Source organism: Lynx rufus, unplaced genomic scaffold (genome assembly GCF_022079265.1).
Source record: "Lynx rufus isolate CCGP_SWC_20201006 ecotype Redwood Valley unplaced genomic scaffold, mLynRuf1.p SCAF_10, whole genome shotgun sequence".
In the NCBI taxonomy this organism is placed as follows: domain Eukaryota; kingdom Metazoa; phylum Chordata; class Mammalia; order Carnivora; family Felidae; genus Lynx; species Lynx rufus.
In genome coordinates, this window is record NW_025814824.1 from 56,116,062 (window position 1) to 56,142,941 (window position 26,880).

General features: G+C 39.2%; 1 protein-coding gene across 1 annotated transcript in view; it reads left to right on the top strand.

Moving 5' to 3' along the window:
• The window catches only part of UBAP1 (ubiquitin associated protein 1), a 61,731-nt gene that overhangs the window by 17,941 nt on the left and 16,910 nt on the right, over positions 1–26,880 (top strand). Inside the window, exons 2-3 of the mRNA XM_047065595.1 lie at positions 16,280–16,320; positions 26,268–26,392. Coding sequence (XP_046921551.1) covers positions 16,287–16,320; positions 26,268–26,392 — 159 coding nt within the window. The 5' untranslated portion in view covers positions 16,280–16,286. The remainder of the gene's footprint in view (positions 1–16,279; positions 16,321–26,267; positions 26,393–26,880) is intronic.

Here is a 26,880-nt window from a genome sequence, read left to right on the forward strand (position 1 = left end):
TTTCTTTCATGAACAATTACTCCTTAGCATGAGATGGCTGTTTGATAGCGTTTTGCCCACAGCAGAACTTTCAAAATTGGAGTTGGTCCTCCCAGACTCTGCCACTGCTTTATCAAATCACTCTATGTAATTTCTAAATCCTTTGCTGTCAGGGGCGCCTGGGTTGCTTAGTTGGTTAAATGTCTGACTCTTGATTTCGGCTCGGGTCATGGTCTGAAGGTCGTGGGATGAAACCCTACATTGAGCTCTGCACTGAGTGTGGAGCCTGTTTGAGATTCTCTCTCCCTTCTCTCTCTCTCTCTGCCCCTCTCCCTGGCTCATGCACTCTTTAAAAAAAAAAAAAAAGTTTAAATCCTTTCCTGTCATTTCAATAGTTTTCTTAGCATCTCCATCAGGAGTAGATTCCATTTCAAGAAAGCACTTTCTTTGCTCATCCATACGGAGCAACTCTTCACCCATTAAAATTTTATCCTGAGCTTATAGCAATTCAGTCACATCTTCAGACCCCACTTCTAATTCTAGTTCCCTTGCTATTTCCACCACATCTGCACTTACTTCTTCCACTGAAGTCTTGAAATTTCAGTATGTAAAAGACAGTGTGCAGTGCAGTAGCAAAGCACAGTAAGGCAAAGTATGCCTATATTAATTTTGTATCTAGAAACATTGTATTCCCTTTTATTTGTAATAGTTTTTCAGTTTTGGGGTTTCCCTTGGAAAGCCATTTTTCTAAGTTGCTTTTTAAGTTTATGCAATCTCTAGACCTAACATGGGGCTTGAACTCAAGACCCCGAGATCAAGAGCTGCACGCTCAACAGACTGAGCCAGTCAGGTGCCCCTTTTTTCTAACTTTTTATACCTTTTAACTTCTTTCATCCAGTGTTAAATAATAATGTAAACAAATTACAATAATAGTGGATATCTTGTTTTTATGGGAATCCTTTATTTCCCCATTAGTCAACATTCTCTGGCTTTGGTATTGAGAGAGATGGTTTTGTTGTTTTGAGAGAGAGAGAGAGTGCACGCACATGCAGGAGGAACAGAGAGGGAGAGAGAGAATACCAAGCAGGCTCCACACTGTCATCCAGAGCCTGATGCAGGTCTTGACCCCAGCAACCAAGATATGGACAGACACTTAACCAATTGAGCCACCCAGATGCCCCTGTTTTTTTTTTTTTTTTTTTTAATGTTTATTTTTGAGAGAGAGGGAGGGAGGGAGGGAGGGAGACAGGATCCAAAACAAGCTTGGCATTGTCAGGCAGAGCCCTGTGTAGGGCTCAAAAACACAAACTGTGAGATCATGACCTGAGCCAAAGTCAGATGCTTAACCACTGAGCCACCCAGGTGCCCTCTGTTTTTGTTGTTGTTTTCAATCTCATGTTAAGGAGATGACTATATGATTTTTCTTCTTAGATCTATTAATGAATGGTGAAGTATATCAACAGATTCCTAGTATTGAAGTATCCTGAATGTGTGGGCTAAGTCCCACTTGGATGTGATGTATTCCTATAATCTATTACTAAATTTGGTTTGCATTTTTATTTTGAGGATTTTTTATCTCCATGCATACGTGAGATTTTTTTTTTGTAGTTTTTTCTTTGATAGCATCAATATTATGCTTGCTTTGCAAAAAAAAATTAGAAACGTCTTTTCCTGTGTTTTGAAACCATTAAAGTGTCATTGCAGTTAGGTTTCTTTTGGATTGCAAGACCTCTTTGACAGCTTTTTCTGTTTTCCCTGTGGTTAGTGGTCTGGTTAAGATTTCTGCCTCGTGTGTAGTTAGTATTGATAAATAGTACTTTCCTAGAAGATCATTTTATCCAGGTTGTCACTTGTATTTGCAAAGAGATGAACAAAGCAGTGTCTTCAGATTATTTTAATTTCCTCTGTTGTGTACACTATTTCTCTCCTTTTTTAAAAAAATGTTCTTTTATTTTACTTTTTGAGAGAGAGAGACTCACAGAGTGCGAGAAGGGGAGGGGCAGAGAGAGAGGGAGACAGAATCTGAAGCAGGCTTCAGGCTCCGAGCTGTCAGCACAGAGCACAACGCGGGGCTTGAGCCCATGAACTGTGAGATCATGACCTGAGCCATAGTCCGACGCTTAACTGAGTCACCCAGGCACCCCTCTCTCTTCTTTTATTTACACATATATATATATTTGTTTTGTTTTTTTGTTTTATATTTTATATTTGAGAGAGCGAGAGAGAGCGAGCGAGCGCACGGGCAGGGGAGGGGCAGAGAGACAGAGATAGAATCTGAAGCAGGCTCCGGGCTCTGAGCTGTCAACACAGTTCAATTCGGGGCTCAAACTCAACAAGCAGTGAGGTCATGACCTGAGCCACCCGGGTGTGCCCCCCCACCCCTTCCTTTTAAAATTAAGTTAGTTGAATGGTTTATTTTCCAAATTACAGCTCTTGGGTTAATTTGTTAGTTGGTCATTTTTCTGATTTTTAATGGATTGTTTTGGGCTTATGTCCCTGTTTCCATTCTTGTGTTTTCCTCAGGTGGTTTTTTATATCCTAAGTCATTATGCTGTGAATTTTCTTCTTAGTACTTGAGTGGGCAGTGAATTTTCCCGATTACTGCTTTAGCTGCATGTTGTAGGTTCTTAAATGCAGTATTTTCATTGTCATTGTTTTCTGCAGTTTTATTTTTGGTTTCCTCTTTGATCAAGAGACAGTTTAGCTTTAGGTAGTAGGATTTTTTTTGTGTTCTGATGTAATTAATTTCTAATCTTTTTGTGTTTTGACTGTTGGCTGTGCTATTTCATTAAAAATTTTTTTTTGTTTATTGTTTTTGAGAAAGAGAGCATGAGCAGGGGAGGGACAGAGAGAGAGAAAGACTCCTAAGCAGGCTCTGTACTGTCAGTGTGGAACTTGATGCGGGGCTCGAACTCATAAAATGCAAGATCATGACCTGAGATGAAAGTAAGAGTCAGATGCTTAACCAACTGAGCCACCCTGGCACCCTATTTTTTTTTTAATGTTTATTTAATTTTGAGAGAGAGCAAGTGGGGGTGGTGCAGAGAGAGGAGGGGACAGAGGATCTGAAGCAGGCTCTTTTCTGACAGCAGAGAGCCCGATGCAGAGGTCAGACTCATGAACTGTGAGATTATGACCTGAGCCAAAGTCGGACGCTCAACCGGCTGAGCCACCCACGTGCCCCAGTTGTGCTATTTCTGATTTTGGATATTTATTAGAATTTTCTTTGTGGCTTAATATTTACTTAGGTTTTTGTAAAGTGTTCTGTGGGTACTGTAGGTATATTCTGCTTTCAGGGTGCTTTTGATATAAGTTATATCTATCTTATTAATTATGTATTTCTACCTAGTTCTTCTGTTGTGTAGTTTTGTGTTTCTTGTTTTTTTAAAATGTTTATTTATTTATTTTGAGAGACAGCCTGTGCTCATGAGTTGGGGAGGGGCAGAGAATGAGAGAGAGAGAGTCCTAAGCAGGTTTTGCACTGTCAGTGAAGAGCCAGAGGTGGGGCTCAGTCTCATGAGCCACGAGATCATGACCTGAGCCAGGATCAAGAATTGGATGCTTAACCAACTGAGCCACCTAGGTGCCCCCCTGTAGTTTTTGTTTTATGAGTGATGATGCAGTGTTATTTGGAGCATTTCGTAAGTTAGCTCTTCATCATGGATTACATCCTTTATTATCAATAAACTGAAACACCTGTTATACGTCCGTGACCATTTATGTGGTATTCTTACTGGTCTTAGAAACTACCGATTTATTCTTTTTTTTATTGTATTTCCTCTCTTTGAGGTCAGTCTTTCATTGATTGCATACTGTGTTGTTTCTGTTTAGTCCCCTTATAGGTATCTGGGGTATTCTTTCCCTCGGTTGCTTCCTAGGTGTGTGTGTGTGTGTGTGTGTGTGTGTGTGTGTGTGTGTGTATGTATTTATATTTAATTTATTTTTTAAATTTACATCCAAGTTAGCATATAGTGCAACAATGATTTCAGGAGTAGATTCCTTAATGTGCCTTACCCATTTAGCCCATCCCCCCTCCCACACCCCTCCAGTAACCCTCTGTTTGTTCTCCAAATTTAAGAATCTCTTATGCTTTGTCCCCCTCCCTGTTTTTATATTATTTTTGCTTCCCTTCCCTTATGTTCATCTGTTTTGTCTCTTAAAGTCCTCATATGAGTGATGTCATGTGATATTTGTCTTTCTCTAATTTCGCTTAGCATAATACCTTCTAGTTCCATCCATGTAGTTGCAAATGGCAAGATTTCATCCTTTTCGATTGCCAAGTAATACTCCATTATATATATATACACACACACACACACCACATCTTCTTTGTCCATTCATCCATTGATGGACATTTGGGCTCTTTCCATATTTTGGCTATTATTGATAGTGCTGCTATAAACATTGGGGTGCATGTGCCCCTTCGGAACAGCATCCCTGTATCCCTTGGATAAATACCTAGTAGTGCAATTGCTGAGTTGTAGGGTAGTTCTATTTTTAATTTTTTGGGGAACCTGCATACTGTTGTGCAGAGTGGCTGCACCCGTTTGCATTCCCATCAGCAGTGCAAAAGAGATCCTCTTTCTCTGCATCCTCGCCAACATATGTTGTTGCCTGAGTTGTTAATGTTAGCCTTTCTGACAGGTGTGAGGTGGTATCTCATTGTGGTTTTGATTTGTATTTCCCGGGTGATGAGTGGTGATGAGCATTTTTTCATGTGTCATTTGGCCATCTGGATGTCTTCTTTGGAAAAGTGTCTATTCATGTTTTTGGCCCATTTCTTCACTGGATTGTTTGTTTCTTGGGTGTTGCATTTGATCAGTTCTTTATAGATTTTGGATACTAATCCTTTATCTGATATATCATTTGCGAATATCTTCTCCCATTTTGTCAGTTGCCTTTTAGTTTTGCTGATTGTTTCCTTCGCTGTGCAGAAACTTTTTATTTTGATGAGGTTCCAATAGTTCATTTTTGCTTTCGTTTCCCTTGCCTCCGGAGACGTGTTGAGTAAGAAGTTGCTGCAGCCAAGATCAAAGAGGTTTTTGCCTGCTTTCTCCTCAAGGATTTTGATGGCTTCCTGTCTTATGTTTAGGTCTTTCATCCATTTTGAGTTTATTTTTTGTGTGTGGTGTAAGACAGTGGTTCAGGTTCATTTTTCTGCATGTCGCTGACCAGTTTTCCCAGCACTACTTGCTGAAGAGACTGACTTTATTCCATTGGATATTCTTTCCTGCTTTGTCAGAGATTAGTTGGCCATATGTTTGTGAGTCCTAGGTTTTTTTTCCTAGTTACAAGGTATGTCCATCAAGAGATATGTGCTCCATATAGAAAACCTGGAAAGCAAATAGCACAAAAGAGAAAACCAAGAGCCCCATGTTGTAAACCCATCATCCAAATAGAACCACCATATTTGTTTCTGTATTCACACAAACATATGCTCCTGTTTTCTAAAATGGCAGGGCCTATTAGATCTTGTTTCTGCAGGTTAGTGATTCAAATTTAGGTTTTCCATTTTCACTCTCTGTAAAACAGTGGTTCTCAGGACAAATCTGACTGAACAAGCACTGAATTGAAAGTAGAAATTAATGCAAAAAGAAAAACTTACTGGTGTTACTGAAATGCTCCTCAGTATGAATCTGTGTACTGTTGACCTCTACTGTTGGTCTTCCATCTTAAGCCAAATAGGCTGAGGTAAGGGGATTAGTTTTGCAAACACAGAGCTTGTGGACAGTGATAGACCCTGAAAATAATGTCTCTGGCTAATTCTCAGACTTGAAGAAACTGAAAGTAGGGTCTCATAAAAATTCTGTTCAGTGTTCATGGCCATGTTCTTCATCAGAATAAGAGTCTAATATTTTTTTATTTTTTATTTTTTATTTTTAACATCTATTCATCTTTAAGAGACAGAGACAGAGTGCAAGTGGGGAAGGGGCAGAGAGAGAGGGGGAGACACAGAATCTGAAGCAGGCTCCAGGCTCTGAGCTGTCAGCACAGAGCCCGATGCAGGGCTCAAACCCACTAACCATGAGATCATGACCTGAGCTGAAGTGGGATGTTTAACCAACTGAGCCACCCAGGCACCCCAGAATAAGAGTCTAATATTAATATTCAAATAAAAATCTACATTATTGTGTATAGGTACACCAGTTTACTGGTAGGTAGAGTACTTGACAAGTGGTTTACTCTCTTCTAAGTTATATTTTACCAACCTTTGTTGAGCTCTTTCTCAGTCTCAAGCATTATGCAAAGATATGTTTTTTGTTTTTTTAATAACCATACTCATTTGAGGTTGTTATTTTACATAAAATGGTTTCCAGACTTTTGGGTTTCATGGATCACTGACATTAAAAAGGGGGAGGTGGTATTAACATGGTTGCTCGCTTTTCGTTTTGCCATAGAGACCTCTTTTAAAAGTTACTGTGTATAGTAAATGATGATATCACTTATCCTGAGTACTGAATATTTAATTTTTTTTTAACGTTTATTTATTTTTGAGAGACAGAGCACAAGTGGGGAGGGGCAGAGAGGAAGAAACATACTAAGGAACAGGCTCCAGGCTCTAAGTGGTCAGCACAGAGCCTGATGCGGGGCTCGGACACACAGACTGTAATCATGACCTGAGCTGAAGTCGGATGCCCAACCGACTGAGCCACCCAGGCGCCCCATGAGTACTAAATATTTAATATGGAAACAAATATTTTTGCTTAATTTATTCTACTGTGATAGATTTATGGTATGTTTAGGGTTGGCGTATTATTCAATCTACTACCTTTATTTACTATTTTACTGTTGGAACTGAGGCTCCAAAATATCTCTTGAGATCTGTGAAAAAATAAAGCTTTTTTCTGATGAATATAGTATAGCCTAGAATTGACATATTAATGGCTTCTACAAGTGTGATTTTTGTCTTATACATATTAGTGTGAATGCTAGTTGTATAGGTGTTAACTTTGTTTTTAGACTTGAAATCTGATGATTTCCAGAAGCTTCTTTTTCTGTAAGTTGGAGAATTTTCTGGATTAATTTGCATCTTGGGAAATTACTGATTGCATCTCTTGTTGCAGTATAATGTGTGACTGTGATAGCTTACTGAGATACTAAATTGCTGTTGTGTATTAGGAAACTATAGAATGTAATTTCACGTAATAGGAATTTAATGTTCTAAGAAAGGGAAGAAAGAAAATGAGAACATCATTGTAATTGCCCTTGGGCTTTCTCTTCTTTAAGAAAGGGCCTGTGCTTTGGCAGGATGTTTGTATTGTCTTGGTTTCCTACCCCTACACTCCTCACCTTTCCCTTTTTCCATTCCTTATCCCATCTCTTCTGTTTCTTGCACTCTAGCTCCTCTTCTCCATGCAGTTCTCTTCCTTTTACCTATTTCCCCATCTGTTTTTGTTCTCGGATATCTAATTAGTGAGTTAAATTTTAAGTTACCAGGTTTTCTTTCCATAGCATTTGAACTGAAGTGGCACTAAACTGGCAAAAATAGAACATTGCTGTTGGGGTGCCTGGGTGGCTCAGTCGTTTAAGTGTCCAACTATTGATTTTGGCTCATGTCAGGATTCCTTGGGATCGAGACCCACTTTGGGCTCAGCACAGAGTGTGGAGCCTGCTTGGGATTGTCTCTCTCCCCCTTTCTCTGTCCCCCCCCCCCCCCGCAAATAATAAATAAACTTAAAACAACAACAACATTGCTGTTAAGTTCCTGGGTGCTTCAGGGAGTTCTACATTTTATTAGTGTAAGAGTTTGTCATTTAAGAATGTGTGCTGTTCTTATTTACTTGATACTTTTCCTTTAATATAAGCACTTATATTTATTTTAATGGAAATTTATGATTACTTAGGATTTTTTTTCCCCCTGTGAGCACTTATAATTTTACATTGGGGGCAAATGTATTTTTTTCAGTCTTGTTTTGTATACATTTTTTACATAGTTAAAGTAATTCAGTCCAACTTGTAAAAACAGTTTAAAACTTACACTTATTTTCAATTATATGCTCTTAATAAGCATTTGTTTTGTTTTACTTTATTTTTGAGAGACAGAGACAGAGCATGAGCTGGGGAGGGACAGAGAGAGAGGGAGACACAAAATCTGAAGCAGACTCCAGGCTCTGAGCTATCAGCACAGAGCCCGATGTGGGGCTCGAACCTACGAACTATGAGATCATGACCTGAGCTGAAGTTGGATGCTTAACCAACTGAACCACCCAGGCACCCCTAATAAACATTCTTAATTGCATTACCACTTGTCTTTTGAATTTTTCCATAATTTATTTAATCATTTCCCCATAATTAAACATTTAGATTATAGGAAGATGTTATAAGAAATAGTTATAATTGGGGCGCCTGGGTGGCGCAGTCGGTTAAGCGTCCGACTTCAGCCAGGTCACGATCTCGCGGTCCGTGAGTTCGAGCCCCGCGTCAGGCTCTGGGCTGATGGCTCAGAGCCTGGAGCCTGTTTCCGATTCTGTGTCTCCCTCTCTCTCTCTGCCCCTCCCCCGTTCATGCTCTGTCTCTCTCTGTCCCAAAAATAAAAATAAAATCTTTAAAAAAAAAAAAAATAGTTATAATTAAATAAAATATGGGAAGCTTATAAGGAAATATAAATAGCAATAAATTATCTGTCTCACTTGATTTGTTTCAGATATTCCAGGAAAAAAATATTGACCCAAATAGCTATTAAAATCCTTTTGGTTCTTGAGAGACAGTGAAGTTTTACTGCATATCAGACATTAGAAAAATCTTTAATGTAAATGACCAGATATGAATTTCCTGTTTCTTAAGGTTTGCGGAAAATGTAGGAGTTGCATTCAGTGAATTGTTTTACTATTTAAAGAAAACGCCTAGAAAATCTACATTTTATCACCTTTAGTGAGGCAAATTTTTAAATAATTTATTTCCTTTTATTTAGTAATAAGGGATACTATATTTTAATTTTCACTTACTGTTTTTTAGTAGAAATTTTGCTTTGTTGAAGGTAATATGCATGCTTTAAAATGGGGACTAGGAGGGGCGCCTGGGTGGCTCAGTTGGTTGAGTGTCCAACTTCAGCTCAGGTCATGATCTCGCAGTTCGTGGGTTTGAGCCCTGCGTCGGGCTTTGTGCCGGCAGCTTGGAGCCTGGAGCTGCTTCGGATTCTGTGTCTCCCTCAGTCTCTACCCCTTGCCCGCTCACCCTCTCTCTGTCTCTCCCTCTCTCTCAAAAATAAACATTAAAAAAAATTTTTTTAAATGGGGAATAGGAAGGTGAGTTTTTAATTTGCATTTCCCTGACTAATGAATAACGATGTTGAACATCATCTCGTGTGTATATCTTCTTTGAATAATTGACCATTCATATTCTTTTGCCTATTTTCTTTTTTTTTTTTTTTAATTTTTTTTTTTTCAACGTTTATTTATTTTTGGGACAGAGAGAGACAGAGCATGAACGGGGGAGGGTCAGAGAGAGAGGGAGACACAGAATCGGAAACAGGCTCCAGGCTCTGAGCCATCAGCCCAGAGCCTGACGCGGGGCTCGAACTCACGGACCGCGAGATCGTGACCTGGCTGAAGTCGGACGCTTAACCGACTGCGCCACCCAGGCGCCCCTCTTTTGCCTATTTTCTAGTTGGATTATTTGTCTTTTTATTATTGAGTTGTGGACTTATTTATGTATTCTAGATACAAGCCCCTCCCATTTTGTGGGTTGTGTTTTGGTGGAGCTTTTTTTTTCTTTAAAAAAGCTATTAAGAATCCATTTAGGGGCTTTTTTTTTCTTTAAAAAAGCTATTAAGAATCCATTTAGGGGCATCTAGCTGGCTCAGTCAGTAGAGCATGAGACTCCTTTTTTTTTTCCTTTCTATTTATTTATTTTTTATAATTTACATCCATGTTAGCACATGGTACAACAATGATTTCAGGAGTACATTCCTTTAAGCCCCTTACCCATTTAGCCCATCCCCCCTTCCATAACCCCTCCAGCAACCCTCTGTTTGTTCTCTGTATTTAAGAGTCTCTTATGTTTTGTTCCCCTCCCTGTTTTTTTTTTTTTTTTTTATTTATTTATGGGACAGAGAGAGACAGAGCATGAACGGGGGAGGGTCAGAGTGAGAGGGAGACACAGAATTGGAAACAGGCTCCAGGCTCTGAGCCATCAGCCCAGAGCCCGACGCGGGGCTCGAACTCACGGACCGCGAGATCGTGACCTGGCTGAAGTCGGACGCTTAACCGACTGCGCCACCCAGGCGCCCCCCCTCCCTGTTTTTATATTATTTTTGCTTCCCTTCCCTTATGTTCATTTGTTTTGTATCTTAAAGTTCTCATATGAGTGAAGTCATGTGATATTTGTCTTTCTCTGACTAATTTTGCTTAGCATAACAGCCTCTAGTTCCATCTACATAGTGGCAAATGGCAAGATTTCATCATTTTCGATCACCAAGTAATACTCCATTGTATATATATACACCACATCATCTTTATCCATTCATCTATCGATGGACATTTAGGCTCTTTCCATAGTTTGGCTGTTGTTGATAGTGTTGCTATAAACATTGGGGTGCATGTGCCCCTTTGAAACAGCATCCCTGTATCCCTTGGATAAATACCTAGTAGTGCAATTGCTGAGTTGTAGAGTAGGTCTATTTTTAGTTTTTCGAGGAACCTCCATACTGTTTTCCAGAGTGGCTGCACCAGCTTGCATTCCCACCAACAATGCAAAAGAGATCCTGTTTCTCTGCATCCTTGCCAACATCTGTTGTTGCCTGAGTTGTTAATGTTAGCCCTTCTGATAGGTGTGAGGTGGTATCTCATTGTGGTTTTGATTTGTATTTCCCAGGTAATGAGTGATGTTGAGCATTTTTTCATGGCCTGAGCCGAAATCAAAAGAGTAGGATGCTCAGCTGACTGAGCCACCCAGGCACCCCCTGTTTGCAAAATAATAATAGTAATTATTAATATTTAAGTTTATTTTGAGAAACATGACCAGGGGAGGGTCATGGGTTGGGGGGAGAGAATCCCAATAGGTTCTGCACTGTGAGTGCAGAGCCTGATGTGGGGCTTGATTGAATCCGTGAACTGTAAGATGATCTGTGTTGAAGTCAAGAGCCAGATGTTTCACTGACTGGCCACCCAGGGGCCTTGCAAAATTATTTTTTATTTTATTTTATTATTAATAACTTTTTAGGTTTTGGCCTTTAGTCTGAAAAAGTGTTGATTGAAAGTGTACAGTAGAGGTGCCTGGGTGGCTCAGTCGGTTAAGCATCCGACTTCCGCTCAGGTTGTGATCTCATAGTCTATGAGTTTGAGCCCCACGTCAGGCTCTGTGCTGATAGCTCACAGCCTGGAGCCTGCTTCAGATTCTGTGTCTCCCTCTCTCTGACCCTCCCCCATTCATGCTCTGTCTCTCTCTGTCTCAAAAATAAATAAACATTAAAAAAATTTTTTTAAATGAAAAAAAGTGTACAATAGAGTGGGTGCAAGCGGCTGTGGGCCATGTAACTGCCAATAAAAATTATCTTTTATTTTTTTATTTTAATATTTATTTTTTAGAGACAGAGAAAGAGCATGTGTGGGGGAGGGGCAGAGAGCGAGGGAGACACAGAATCTGAAGCAGGTTCCAGGCTCTGAGCTGTCAGCACAGAGCCCATCATGGGGCTAGACATGACCTGAGCCGAAGTCAGATGCTTAACCGACTGAGCCATCCAGACCCTCCATAAAAATTATTTTTGAATCAGAGGCCCAAGCAGCCTCTCCCAAGCCATTTACATCTCAAAACAGCTCCTTCTTGAAACTGCTTATATCCCACAATATTAATAAATATTAGGGACATATAGATGAAAATACTCATTTTCTGTATCTGTTTATGAGCATATTCACAGCTTTCTTTGTTGGATGCTTAAATACTGCTTTTCTCTACAGACACTTAAAAAAACATATTTCTGATATATGTCTGTGTGTGAAGGTTGAGGCTGCCCACATTCTTGCTTATTGGGTTTAGAAGTCTTGGGGCTCCTGGGTGGCTTAGTCAGTTGAGCATCCGACTTCAGCTCGGGTCATGATCTCGTAGCTCGTGAGTTCAAGCCCTGCGTCAAGCTCTGTGCTGACAGCTCGGAGCCTGGAGCCTGCTTTGGATTCTGTGTCTCCTTCTCTGCTCCTAACCCAGTCATATTCTGTCTCCATCTCTCTCAAAAATAAATAAACATTAAAAAAATTTTTTAAAGAAGTCTCACTGTATTGTGGTTTATGTACATTTTGATGACCGTAAAAGCATGTTCGCCAATGAAATGTCTTCTGCGTATGTAAAATCTTTTGATGATCCATGTACTTTATAATTTCAAATCTTCACTAATTAGAATATCAACCAGAATACTTCATCGCCACCTTGTGCTGGAAAACCGAAACTTTTTTTTTAATGTTTCTATTTATTTTTGAGAGTGTGCACACACAAGCGAGGCAGGGGCAGAGAGAGAGGGAGGCATTGGGCTCTGCACTGACAGCAGAGAGCCCAATGTGGCGCTCAAACTCAAGAACTGTTGATGATGATGTGAGCTGAAGTCGGATGCTTTAGCAACTGACCAACCCAGGTGCCCCCAAAAAACAGAAAATTTTAAGTAAAACTTTAAAGAAGGTATGACAAAAATTTTTTTAGTTTATTTATTTTGAGAGAGTGAGTGGGTGAAGGGCAAGGAGAGAGAGGGAGGGAGGGAGAATCCCAAGCAGCCTCTGCACTGTCAATGCGGAGCCCGACTTGGGACTCAAACTCACCAGCCATGAGATCATGATCTGAGCCCAAATCAAGAGTCAAATGCTTAATTGACTGAGCCATGCAGGTGTTCCCAAATTTTTAAAAAAAGATTTTTAAAGTAATCTCTACACCCAACATGGGGCTTGAATTGGCAGTCTTAGGATCAGAGTCACACACTCTTCCAACCGAGCCAGCCTGGTGCCCCAGAAATTATGAATTTTATACCTGTTTGCAATAGAATGTTCAGAAACCATAGAGAAATGTCATGAATTATTTCAAGTTCTACCACCTAGAGCATCCACTTTGGTTAAAACATTTTAAAATTTTACTAAAATTTAATTAAAAAACTTTATTTATTTATACAATATTTATTTTTGAGAGAGAGCATGAACTGGAGAGGGGCAGAGAGAGAGGGGGACAGAGGATCCAAAGTGGGCTCTGTGCTGACAGCAATGAGCCTGATGTGGGGTTTGAACTCACGAACCATGAGATCATGCATGACCTGAGCTGAAGTCGGATGCTCAACCGACTGAGCCACTCAGGTGCTCGTAATTTTATTTTTTAGTTTTTTTAAATGCTTTTTTAAAAAAAATTATTTTTGAGAGAGAGACAGAGCGTGAGCAGGGGAGGGGCAGAGAGAGAGAGAGAGAGAGAGAGAGAGAGACAGAATCTGAAGCAGTCTCCAGGCTCCTGTCAGCACAGAGCCCAACGCAGGGCTTGAACTTGTGAACCATGAGATCATGACCTGAGCTGAAGTTGGGTGTTTAACCGACTGAGCCACCCAGGCACCTCTAAATTTTATTAATTTTTAAAAAGATTTTATTTTCGAGTAATCTCTACACCCAACACGGGGCTCAAACTTGCAACCTCGGCCAAGATCAAGAGTTGTATGTTGTACGGAATGAGCCAGCCAGGTGCCCCTTACATAATACATTTTATCCTGTATAGTCCCTGGTAGTTAGATTACTTTTTTATTCCTATAGTCTTGCCTATTTTTTATTCCTTTTTTTGTTTTTTAAAGAAGCAGTCTCTATTTTATTTATTTTTAATGTTTATTTATTTTTGAGAGAGAGTGCAAACAAGGGAGGGGCAGAGAAAGAAGGACACAGAGGATCTGAAGCAGGCTCTGAACTGTCAGCGCAGAGCCCAATGCAGGGCTCAAACTCACAAACTGTGAGATCATGACCTGAGTTGAAGTCAGATGCTTAACAGACTGAGCCACCCAGGAGCCCTATTTTTTTTTATTCCTATAGTTCATTGTAAGTAGAATCATATAATATGTTACCTTTTGATCCTGGCTTCTTTCATATACCATGATGCATTTGAGATTTGTCTGTGTGGTTGTGGTGTATCAGATACTGTGTATAAGTCACCCCCCCCTTTTTTTTTTAAAGCACATGTGCTCCTGAAGTGAGCACCATGCTTTTTTTTTTAATTAAAAAAATTTTTTTTTAATTTTAGACCAGGGGAGAGGGGCAGGAAGAGAGAGAATCTTAAGCAGTCTCCATAATCAATGCAGAGCCCGATACGGGTCTCAATCCCACAACCCTGGGATCGTGACCTGAGCCGAAATCAAGAGTCTGATGCTCGATCGACTGAGCCACCTAGGTGCCCCACAGTTCATCCACTTAAAGTATACAGTCTGGGGGCGCCTGGATGGCTCAGTTGCTTAAGCTTCTGAATTCCGGCTCAGGTCATGTTCTCATGGTTTAGGAAGTTCAAGCCACTCATTGGGCTCTCTGCAGAGCACGCTTCAGATCCTGTCCTCTCTCTCTGCCCCTCGTCCCCTTGCATGTGCTTGCTCTCTCTCTCTCTCTCAAAAACAAAAACCCTCCTATTAAAAAAAAAGTGTACAATCCAGTCACCACCACAATCAGTCTTAGAACATTTTCATCACTCCAAAAAGAAACCCTGTACCCCTGAGCCATTATCTTCCCATTTCCCTGAATTTTTATATATGATACAAAGTATGGATAAAGGTTTATTTTTTTGCGTATGAATGTCTGGCACCATTTGTTGAGAAGACGATCCTTTCCCCTTTAAGCTTTTGTGCCTTTGTTGAAAATCAACTGGCTATATGTGTATGGCTGTATTTCTGGACTCTTTTTTGGGGATGTATGATATCCTTATGCCATTTCCACAATCTTAATTACTGTAGCTTAATAGTAAGCTTTGAAGTTAGGTGATAAGTTCTCCAACTTTTTCTTTTTGAGAATCATTTTGGGTATTCTATTTTCTTTGCCTTTCCATGTAAATTTTAAAATCCCCTTGTCAATTTCAAAGTAAACAAATATAATAAATCCTGTGCAGATTTTAATTCTATTTTGAATAATTTTCACAAGACAGGTGTAATACACTTGGTTTTTTTTTTTTTTTTTTTTTACTTTCAGTGAAAATGGATTATTTTCAGTATGATGCTTTTCAGTGTATTGTAATGCAGGTTAATAGACAAAAGACCATAAATTCGTATAGCTAACCTTAATTTTTTTCCTGCTTACATTTTAGGCAAGTTAAAGGTATAAACATCATGTCAAGGGCAATAAACTTTTAGGTTGAAGAGCTCAGATTATTTGTGTAAGACAGGACTTAATACCTACTTATATAGGGGTTGAAAATGCAAAGGTAATATTAAGCTAGATGTGTGGTTTTGATATTTTTCTTTTATTTAGAAAAATTTTATACTAATTAAACTGTACAGAAGATGGTATGTAATTCATTCCCTGCTTAAGAAATTACTGTTAGAGTTAGTTGCCAGCAAAAGGTCTATATTTGCATAACTGAAAAATGCTTTTTTTTTTTTAAATTTTTTTTTTTTCAACGTTTATTCATTTTCGGGACAGAGAGAGACAGAGCATGAACGGGGGAGGGGCAGAGAGAGAGGGAAACACAGAATCAGAAACAGGCTCCAGGCTCTGAGCCATCAGCCCAGAGCCCGACGCGGGGCTCGAACTCACAGACCGCGAGATCGTGACCTGGCTGAAGTCGGACGCTTAACCGACTGCGCCACCCAGGCGCCCCTGAAAAATGCTTTTTTTAATCTATTACTGACATATTTGTAGTTTGTATCAAGAAGGTATATGCTTTGTAATTTTTTCCTTTTGGTAGTCCACATATCAATTGGTCAAAGGTTAGTATGCTTTTCTTCTCATATATTTAGTATATTCAGAACATGCAGTTTTATAAATAGTTAACTTTTCTGTAGAAAACTAGTATCTCTTCCTTTCTGCTTTCTTTTTTGAGACTTTGGGGCTGAGAAACTTGAGGACTGTATCAGTCCTGGAACCTTTTAGTCTTCTGGTTTCTTTTTTGTAGTCTCAATATTCTTTTCTTTTTTCTTTTCATGTTTGTTTATTTTGAGAGAGAGAGAGAGCACGTGCGTGAGTGGGGAAGGGATAGAGAGAGGGAGAGAATCCCATGCGAATCTCTGTCACAAAATTGTGAGATCATGACCTGAGCCGAAATCAAAGAATTGGATCCTTAACCCTCAGCCACCCAGATGCCCGTATAGTCTCAATATTCCTATAATTTGTTTATATCCCTCAGAGTATCATGTGCCTAAAAATATTTCTTTGCTTTTCAGGTTCTAAATGGCTTCTAAGAAGTTGGGTGCAGATTTTCATGGTAAGTGGACTGTTAGATATCATGGTTTAAGTTATGATTTGATTAGAGGATTTGAAATCACTTAGCATTGTTTAAGTAAGTGCCGCTTTTTATTTATTTAAATGGGCAGCTTGAGAAAAAGTTGTACAACAGGGTAGCATATACATTCCAATGGATTTCAGGTAATTTAGTATTTAAGTATTTAAGTAGGTAGTTAAACTTTAGAGTCTCGCTGGTTATTGTACTTAAAATTACCAGGGATGGATAGGGAGCCTATCTATTTTTATTGTTCTTCAGCAGTATTTTGAAGTAGTTACCATTCCCTTTCTTATCCCGTGGTCATAGTTCTTTGCCATCTCAAATGTGAAAAATTCTAAATCTTTAGTTAATACTTAATAATGGTTTGGTTTAGTGTCCATCCCCTCATCCTTCCTGCCCCACAATAATAGGAAGTAATTACTACAAATAAACCATGAACAGCGGATCAGTAATTACAGGAATGTCAGTAGTAGTAATTACAGTTTTGCATTTGAAACTAATCGTTTATCATCTGGGACACCTGGGTGCCTCAGTCAGTTACACATCTGACTTGGGCTCGGATCATGATCTCACGGCTCTTGAGTTTGAGCCCTGTGTCTGGAGCCTGCTTTGGATTCTGTCTCCCTCCCTCTCTGCCCCTTCCCTGCTTGTGTGCACGCTCGCTCGCTCAGTCTCTTAAAAATAAATCAACATTAAAAAAAATTTTAAAATATGGGGGTGCCTGGGTGACTCAGTCAGTTGGGCGTCTGACTTCTGCGCAGGTCATGATCTCGCAGTTCGTGGGTTCGCGCCCCACGTCAGGCTTTGTTCTGACAGCACGGAGTCTGGAGCCTGCTTTGAGTTCTGTGTCTCCCTCTCTCTGTGCCCCTCCGCTGTCATGCTCTGTCTCTCTCTCTCTCTCTCTCTCAAAAACAAATAAACATTAAAAAAAATTTTTTTTAATTAAAAAGAAACTAATAGTTTATCATTAAAAAAAATTTTTTTTTACGTTTATTTATGATTGAGAGACAGAGCATGAGCAGGGGAGGGGCAGAGAGAAAGGGAGACACAGAATCTGAAGCAGGTCCCAGGTTCTGAGCCATCAGCACAGAGCCCGACGTGGGGCTCAAACTCAAAAACCACGAGATCATGACCTGAGCTGAAGTCAGACGCTTAACCGACTGAGCCACCCAGGTGCTCCATAATAGTTTGTTATTTAAAAAAAAATTTTTTTTCTTAATGTTTATTTATTTTTGAGAGAGATACAGAATGTGAGTGGGGGAGGGTTAGAGAGAGAGGGAGACACAGAATCTGAAGAGGGCTCCAGGCTCTGAGCTGTTAGCACAGAGCTTGATGTGGGGCTAGAACCCATGAATGGTGAGATCAGACCTGAGCTGAAGTCGGACACCCAGCCGACTGAGCCACCCAGGTGCCCCTGTCATCCTTTTCTAAGATACGACTTTCCAAAATTGAATACATTAGTAAGCTTTATTATATGCATTTGGGAGGAATAGAGATGCCTAAGAAATTAAAATTAGACCCTCTTTTCATATAGTAGAATTAAACAACAGAAATATCCAGACAACACCGTTAATTTAAGTAGGTTTTTAAAGCTGATTTTCCATTTTTAAAATCATGTCATTGTAAGAATGGTTTGCCAGATGGCATGGCAACATGTGTTGGTATGCTCTTCTGATCTACAAATGGTTGCTTGTTAGTATCAGCTGAGTCAGGGTGCTGGAGCAGTCACTGGGGTTCTAACTTGCTAATATATTTTATACGAGTGTTTAATATTTTGAATTACTATTGTGTTTATCCTTACATGCATCACTTGTATATGTTTTGTTAAATCCTTTTGGAGTTAAGTCATTCTGACTCTGGAATTTGCATTCTGTGTAGCAGGTGGGGCATCAGATCTGCCAGGTAACCTATTTTGTATTATTTAAGGATTATTATGTGGCTCTTTCGTAGTATTTGGATGATAGTAGAGAGGCAGATCTGAAGTTGCTTCTGGATAGCTTTTTTCAAGACAAAAGAGGACAGCAAATGACAGAGGAAAGACCTAGGGGAGAAAATAGCAAAAAAGAAAAATTTTAACTTACCTTATTTCAAAAGACAAGTTATATATCTTGGCTCTTTAGGAAACCCTTTTTGACTGGAGTGAAAATAAGATGGACTCCAGATTATGTGTTTCAGCTAAACAATCCAGAGAGAAGATTCTAATTTTGAAGTTACCTGATCAGTAAAGACTTGTTTTTTAGAAAGTCCTCCATCACCTTGCATTCCTCACCAAAATTTTATTAAGCAAAATATTCGGAATAAAATTTCAGAATAGATTTTCTCTTTCTCTCTTCAGCTTCTTCTGCTTTAAACTGCTGAGTTCCTACCTGAATTTCCATTGCTTTCGTTGAGTTTTTAGAGTAAAGAATCTTATTTTTAGATATCATATAGTTTAAGGAATAGAAATTAAAGGAAATAGGCAAAAAAAAAAAAAATGGGAGTAGGCAGTCTTGTAGGTAGCTGAGTGTGGGAAATCAAGTTCAGCTTGGCCTTACAAATCAGAAAGCCAGGAAACTAAGGCATCTGCTCCCATCTCTCAGAAGGCTACATAGCCTTTCCTTACTGCTTTTCTCTGCGGGTGTGCTCCATTTTTGTTCTTCTGTTAATAGACTTGCTTTCTTGGCCTACTTGCCTACTTGTATAGAGTGCATAGGGCCAAAAATGCACCCCCTCCCCCCATATGGTGTTGCTTGGTACTTGATCTTTCAGTTTAAGCAGCTAGCATCATATAGCTGAAGTTTTTCTGTCTTTTGGCCAAGGGAGAATCTGATTGGCACAGCCTAGCTTATAGGCCTGTGGATTGATTCTCCCTAAGTTAGGTATTATCTGACTGGCCCATTAGGGTTAGTGGGTATATGTGTGTGTGTAATTCTTCCAGGGGCATTTTGGGGTGTGGACAGGAGGTAGCATCTGCTCTTGTGACTGGATATTAAATAGTTTTTTTTTTCTTTTCAAATATTTGAGTTGACTAGATTTTTTTGCTATGCTGTCTTATGACTGGTATTTAACTTACCTTCAAGTTTGTTTTTTTCAACGGAGGTTGAACTTCTTCCACTGTCATTAATAATTACATATCCCTAAATAACAGAATAAGAGATATAAACAATTCTCAAAGACTTTTAAAACTATTGTTCTTATAGGGGTGCCTGGGTGGCTCAGTTGGTTAAGTGCCCGATTTTAGCTCAGGTCATGATCTTGCAATTTGGGAGTTCGAGCCCCACATCACGCTCTCTGCTGTCAGTGCACACAGCCTGCTTCAGATCCTCTGTCTTCCTCTCTCTCTCTGCCCCTCCCCTGCTTGCACACTTTCTCTTAAAAATAAATAAACATTAGGGGTGCCTGGGTGGCTGAGTCGGTTAAGCGTCTGACTTTGGCTCAGGTCATGATCTCAGAGTTCATGGGTTCAAACCCCACATTGGGCTCTGTACTGACAGCTCAGAGCCTGGAGTCTGCTTCAGTTTCTGTGCCTTCCTCTCTCCTCTGCCCCTCCCCCTCTTGAGCTCTGTCTCTCAAAAATAAATAAACGTTAAAAAAAATTAAAAAATATTGTTCTTAGAATATGTAAATTGCAAACCCTTGGGTCAGTGTAAATCAGGCCTTTCCTGGAGCCTGGTGCTTTACAATATTAATCCCCTTTAGTTTTTAACTCATTTTCCACTTGTTTCATCCAAGAAAAAATTATTTTCCAGAAACGACTTTTAAAGGGCTTTTAAAAATGTTTCAACAAACAAAAATTATTCTTTTACTATCTGGGAAAATGCCCTGAGATTCTAATTTAGAAAAAAAGAAGTCTGTATAATAAGATATAACTTAATGAAACTAAACTCTCTCCTTTGAAATGCCAGGGTATCCTATTTATGACCATTTACTTAGCTAACTTTTTTTTTTAAAGATTTTATTTTTAAACTCTTTCCGCACCCAATATGGGGCTCAAACTCATAACCTAGAGATCAAGAGTCACAGTGCTCAACTGACTAAGCCAGCTAGGTGCCCTTAGCTAATTTATTTTTCTTTTTTTAAATTAAAAAAAATTTTTTTTACAATCTTTATTTTTGAGAGAGAGAGAGCATGTGTAAGCTGGGGAGGGGCAGAGAGAGAGGGAGACAGAGGATCTGAAGTGGGCTGTGAGCCCGATTTGGGGCTTGAACTCCTGAACTGTGAGATCATGACCTGAGCTGGTCAGAAGCTTAACCGACTGAGCCACCCAGGTGCCCCTAGTTAGCTAATTTTTAAGGGAGGTTCATTTTGCCCTTGGTTTAATTTCTGCCAGCATATTGACATCCTTTTCTTGCTGAGGTATAGAGAAAGGTATTTTATTTTAAATTGTTTCAAAAGTTGGGGCGCCTGGGTGGCTCAGTCAGTTAAGTGTCCTACTTTGCTCAGGTCATGATCTCACGGTTCGTGAGTTTGAGCCCCACGTCGGGCTCTGTGCTGACAGCTCAGAGCCTGGAACCTGCTTCAGATTCTGTGTCTCTCTCTCTCTCTCTCTGCCCCTCCTCTGCTTGCACTCTCTCTCTCAAAAATAAATAAACATAAAAAAAAAAAAGATTTAAATTGTTTCAAAAGTTGATCAGCTATGCTTTACAGTGTAGAGAAATTGGCCATTATTTAATCATTGCTGCTCCCCACCTTCTTTCAAGATTTTCTCTTTGTTTTTAACAATCTGACCATGATGTGCCTTGGTGTGATTTTCTGTGTATTTATCCTGCTTGAAGTTAGCTAAACTTTTTGGATCTGTGGGTGGATGTCTTTTATCACTTTGGGAAAATTTGCAAGCCATTATCTCTTTTAAATTTTTCTGCCCCATTGTTTCTCTCTTACCTTTGAAACTCTAATCATACACATATTAGGCTGTTTGATACTCCTAAAGCTTTCTTAAGGCTTTGTTCCGTTTTTTTCTTTTTTCTTTTCCTTTGTGTTTCAATTTGGTTAATTTCTTTTGACCTAACCTCAGGTTCTCTGATTGTTTTCTCTGCTAAGTATTGACTTCTGATTATCACTGTAGCCTGGTTATGAACTGTCAAAGATTTTCTTTTCTGATACAGCATTTTTCATTTCTAGCATTATTGTTTTGTCTCTTTATATTTCTGCCTTTTATTGAAATTCCTCATTTGCTAACACATGTTCACCACCTTTCTGATACTTTCAATATATTGGCCATCACTCAGTTTGGGTCTGATGACTGGTTCCTCTCTTAATGATGGGTTACATTTTTTGCTTCTTTGTGTGTCTTGTTTTGGATTGAATGCCAGACACTCTGCATTTAAAAGCTGATTTTGTAGGTTGGGTGTTGTTGTTAGGGTGTGAGTAACATTTATTGTGACTTCATATCCTATAGCAGATATCTATATAATTTTAATGTGTGTCTGTATACGTGTGTGTCTATTTATCTGTCCATGTGTCTAATTTTAAAGCCAACTTCACAGCTTTAAGGTAGTGATACCCAGTCATGGAATTGTGTTTTTCACTTAATTTTAAGTTTGGTCTTTACTGTTCTTTTTCAAAAACTTAAATTTTAATCCTCAATTTGAGTTTACAGTAAGACCTGAATTAAGCATAATCCAGTTTCTATCCTCCATTAAGAATTCATCCCACCTCCTCCCTGGAATTGTAACTTTGTTTCAGGGAAACAGGCAGGTCACAGGATCACCAGTATATCAGCAATTGAGAAAGAAAGAAAACACAATGAAGTCTTCCCAGAATTTATCCTGAGATATACTACATTTTCAGCCCAGTCTCTTCTGTGGCATAATGCAAAGCGATACAGAATCTGACTTCAGGGAACTGCCACAGCCGCAGTCATCACAGATATACTTAATTTTCTTTTTCTAAACTAAATTTTAAGAAAACAGGCCCAGACATTTTAGAAAGATATTCAGAAAAAGAAAGATATTCAGTAATAAATGCTGAAAGGGGTGCCTAGGTAGCTTAAGTGTGGGACTCTTGGTTTTGGCTCAGGTCATGATTTCACGGTTTATGGGTTTGATCCCCACATTGGAGTCTGTGCTGACGGTGTGGAGCCTGTTTGGGATTCTGTCTCTCCTTCTGTCTCTTCCCCTCCCTTGCTTATGCTCTCTCTCAAAATAAATAAATAAACATAAAAAAAAGACTGAAAGTAAAAAGTATTTGGTGTAAGCTGGAAAATTATTAGTCATAGTGTTTAATTCTCTGTAGTTGAGCTTTTATTGAATCTATTTAAAAAATAAGATGTATTGAGAAATGAGAAATACATATTTTGATATATTCGTTAAAGGGTTGTTTGCTTTGTTGCCATCTCTTTAAATGCCCTTTTATTAAAGATATTTATTTATTTATTTATAAAAAGGTTTCATTAAACAAAATTTTTTTAACGTTTATTCATTTTTGAGAGAGACAGAGCGAACGTGAGCAGGGGTGGGGCAGTAAGAGAGGGAGACAGAGCATCCGAAGCAGGCTCCAGGCATGAGCTGTCAGCACAGAGCCCGATGTGGGGCTCGAACTCAGAAACTGTGAGATCATGACCTGAGCTGAAGTTGGACACTCAACCGACTGAGCCAGCCAGGTGTCTCTAAAAGATTTCATTTAAAAAAAATTTTTTTTTTTAGAGAGAGAGAGCATGAGCTGGGGAGAGGGACACAGGGGGAGAGAGAGAGAATCCTAAGCAGCCTCCACACTCAACATGGAGCCTACCTCGGGGCTCAGTCCCATGACCCTGGGATCATGACCTGAGCTGAAACCAAGAGTTAGGCGCTCACACAACTGAGCCATCCAGGCACCCCTCAAACGATTTTATTTTTAAGTAGTCTCTCCCTTGAGGTCAAGAGTTACACATTACACCGAGCCAGCCAGGTGCCCCAACAGAACTGTTCACTTAAGAAAATTTTGTTAGGGGGCGCCTGGGTGGCCTCAGTCAGTTAAGCTTCAGAATTCAGCTCAGGTCATGATCTCACGGTTCATTGGTTCGAGCCCCACATTGGGCTCTGTGCTGACAGCTCAGAGCCTGGAGCCTGCTTTACATTCTGTCTCTGTGTGTTTCTGCCCCTACCCCGATCACGCACTGTCTCTCTCAAATAGAAGCAAAACATTAAAAAAGAATTTTTTTTGTTACTTTTCGTGTGGATGAGTTTTCTTATATTTATGTATCATATATGCTTGTATATTATGGATAGGATTTTTTCAGTGTGTGTGTTATATAATTAACCTACTTGGAATGAATAAACATTCTTTTTTTTTTTTTAATGTTTATTTTTGAGAGAGAGAGTGGGGGAGGGGAAGGAAGAAAGGGGGGACAGAGGATCTGAAGTGGGCTCTGGGGTGCTGACAACAGAGAACCTGATGCAAGACTTGAACTTATGAACTGTGAGATCATGACCTGAGCCGAAGTTGGATACTTTACTGATTGAGCCACCCAGGCTCCCCTGAATGAATAAACATTGTTAAACAAAAGACTTAATTTTGTGGTTGTTAGTTTGACTGTAAATCTTTGCAGTGCTTCTTAGAAAATGCTAGTTTCAACTTTGTTTCCAGTTAATCAGGATACTAAAGTTAAAATTTAACTTTCAGGAAAATTTGAGCACCTGTGTTCATGGAGGGCAGATAAATTTATTATTATTTATTAGAGCAAGCAGGGGAGAGATGCATAGGGGGAGAGAGAGAATCTTAAGCAGGCTCCACATTCCCACATGGGCTCGATCATGACCTAAGCTGAAGCCAGGAGTCAACTGGATGAACCACCCAGATGCCCTCCCTCCCAATTTTTGAAATTAGATACAACTTTCCTTTTAATCTCTATAATATAAAGAATTTTGTAAGTGACAGAGTTTTAGTGTTGTAACCAATACTTGGTTTTGTTGGCAAGCTATGATGATACCTGATAGTTTTTTGAGGGGTGGGGGTACCTGGTACATTTCTGTGACTAGCCTTGCTAGTTTTGGTAAATTACTTTGAATTTTAATAAATATTAATTGAATGTGAATTAGCATGGGGGTGAGAATTAAATATGAAAGAAGCATAAGACCATGTATTCTTTGTTTTTTACTTTATTGAGCATGTCTTCTGCCAGATATTACTCTGAGATTGGGAGGTATAAATTTGAAACATTTTTATCCCTTCTTAGGGGACACTCAGATTGTCACTCACAGTCTCTAGGCGGAATATAAGGAAACTTAACACAGAGTCGTACAACCTGAGGTGCTGGTATAAACTGGGTGTTCTGAGATTGAGAAGGGAGTTGTAAAGCTCATTCTTAAAGGACTAGAAATAATCAAGTAAAAAGGGGTGGGAATGTGACAGGCATTGCCATCTGAGAAAACAGTACTTTTAAAAGTATGACCCACTAGGAAACTATTCCCCAGAAAAATTGTTAAATTGGACACGGTTTTGAATTTAATTTGCTAGCTGAGTGGGAGATACATAAAATGTTTTAATTCTGGATAGAAGATATGTTAGAAACTCTAGCCCCCAAGGGTGGGAGCAGGGACCTTCTTCCTGATGGAGGGTTTCAGGTGTATCAGAGCAGTATTTCCCTGAGGAAATGGGAATGATGACAAGATTATAGCTACATCTTGAGCTTGTTAAGTCTTGAAATCTATCAATTTTTAGAAAGGGAGAGAAGGCATCTTCATGGAAGAGGTGTAATTGTCTTATTCTGTCCATGAGCACTCAAGAAAATACACTAGTGTCTAGTGTGAGGCCCAGAAGCAATCCTTACAGCTACTAATAGTCAAAAAGCAGAATTAATTTTATCAACTGTTTTATTGTCCATGATGGTTCTGCCAGTAAGTTATCCCCAAACCTGGTCCAGAAAAGAAACCATGTACAATTTGGAGTGTATAGCTAGTGATAGTTACATACAAGAGCTGCTCGCATTTTGTCTGACTCCATAAATCAGTGATAGTGTCCTGGTCTTTCTGTATGATTCAGCTATTAGGCAGAGAACCTTTAGGGAGTTAAAGCAGTTCAGTTGTATATGGCTTATGTCTCCTGATAATCCTGTTCTGATTCCTATGGTCTGGTCTGGTTTTCCTTTTTTCATAAGTGTTGTGGTTCTTGAATATTTCCACATCTGCTCCAGAATATAGTCTTAAAAAAATGTAGAGTAATTCCTTGTATTAATTAAAAATGATTCTTTCTGAAGTAGAGAAATCTAGTCAAGGAGATTCTTTTGTGGAGGTTCTATCATTAATTCAGTATTTTTGAAGTGCCTAATATGTGTATGTTTTGAGACAGTATCAGTGAATAAAATAGACTTACATACTTGCCTACAAGGAGCTTACTTACATTCCACTGGGCCAGACAGACAATAAATATAATTTAAAAATGAATAATATGTTAGAAGGTACTAAGTGCTGTGGAGGAAAAGATAGATAGTAACATGGGAGTACTGCAGTGAGGGTCATATAGGAACTTTAAATAGGATGGTCAGAGTAAGCGTCACTGAGAAAGTGACATTTGAACAAAGACTTGAAGGAGGCAAAGGAATAAGTCATGTGGATATCTAAGAGAACAGTCCAGATAAAGGGAGCAGCCACTGCAGAATTTTTGAGGTAGATTTGACTCTGTCATGGTTGAGGGACAGAGAATCACCTTGATTTAGTGTAGTTAGAGGCGACAGACAGTTGAGGGCAGAGGGATAGTGGGCTTTGGGGAGGCCTTTTAGGCTTCTGTGAGTACTTTGGCTCTTTCGCTAAGTATAATCGAAAATAAACCCTTATAAGATCAAGTAGGCTCAGGTAGGATTTCCTCCCTGCACGGAGATCTAGGGTCAGGAGAAGGTAAGCAGTCAGAGAAGCAACCCTCTAACTTCTGGTTTTAGGCTAGCATAACTTAATGTTGTATCCTAGATGTAAGAGTATAGCAAAACCAATAATAAAGTTTTTTGCTGATATTTTCTACTTTATTTTTGATTATAGGGACTTTCAGTTACCTTGATGATGTCCCATTTAAGATAGGAGACAAATTCAAAACACCAGCTAAAGTTGGTCTACCTATTGGCTTCTCCTTGCCTGATTGTTTTCAGGTTGTCAGAGAAATACAGGTAAGTGGTAATTTTTAGTTAAAGTTTAGTGCATTTAAAAATTTAAAAAGTAAGAATTTGATGTATAGTGAAATAGGAAAAAAAAAACCATTCTCTTATCTTTTGTATTTTTTATAGCAACTGTTACTGCTTGGCTCACATTGTCTCTCTCACACACATACTTACATATGTTTATATATCTGTTACAGACCTTCTGCAATCTGTTAGACTGTGTATTCCTGGGATTCTGTGCCTTGTCTGAAACAAATCTCCATTGTCCATCTGACTTGCTCATTCGCCTCTTTTCCTTCTCTCTTTTGATGTCCTCATTATCTTCTTGGTCATTCAAATAAGGTGATATTTTTCTCTCTGTTGTGTCTCACCTTTACCATCCAGTTCATCCTTAACCTTATTTTTTCACCTGCACTATTGCAATAGCCTCTTTAATTGGCTCCTCTTCTTGTAGCATTTTTTTAAATTTTCCATATTGTTTCTAGAATAATACTACT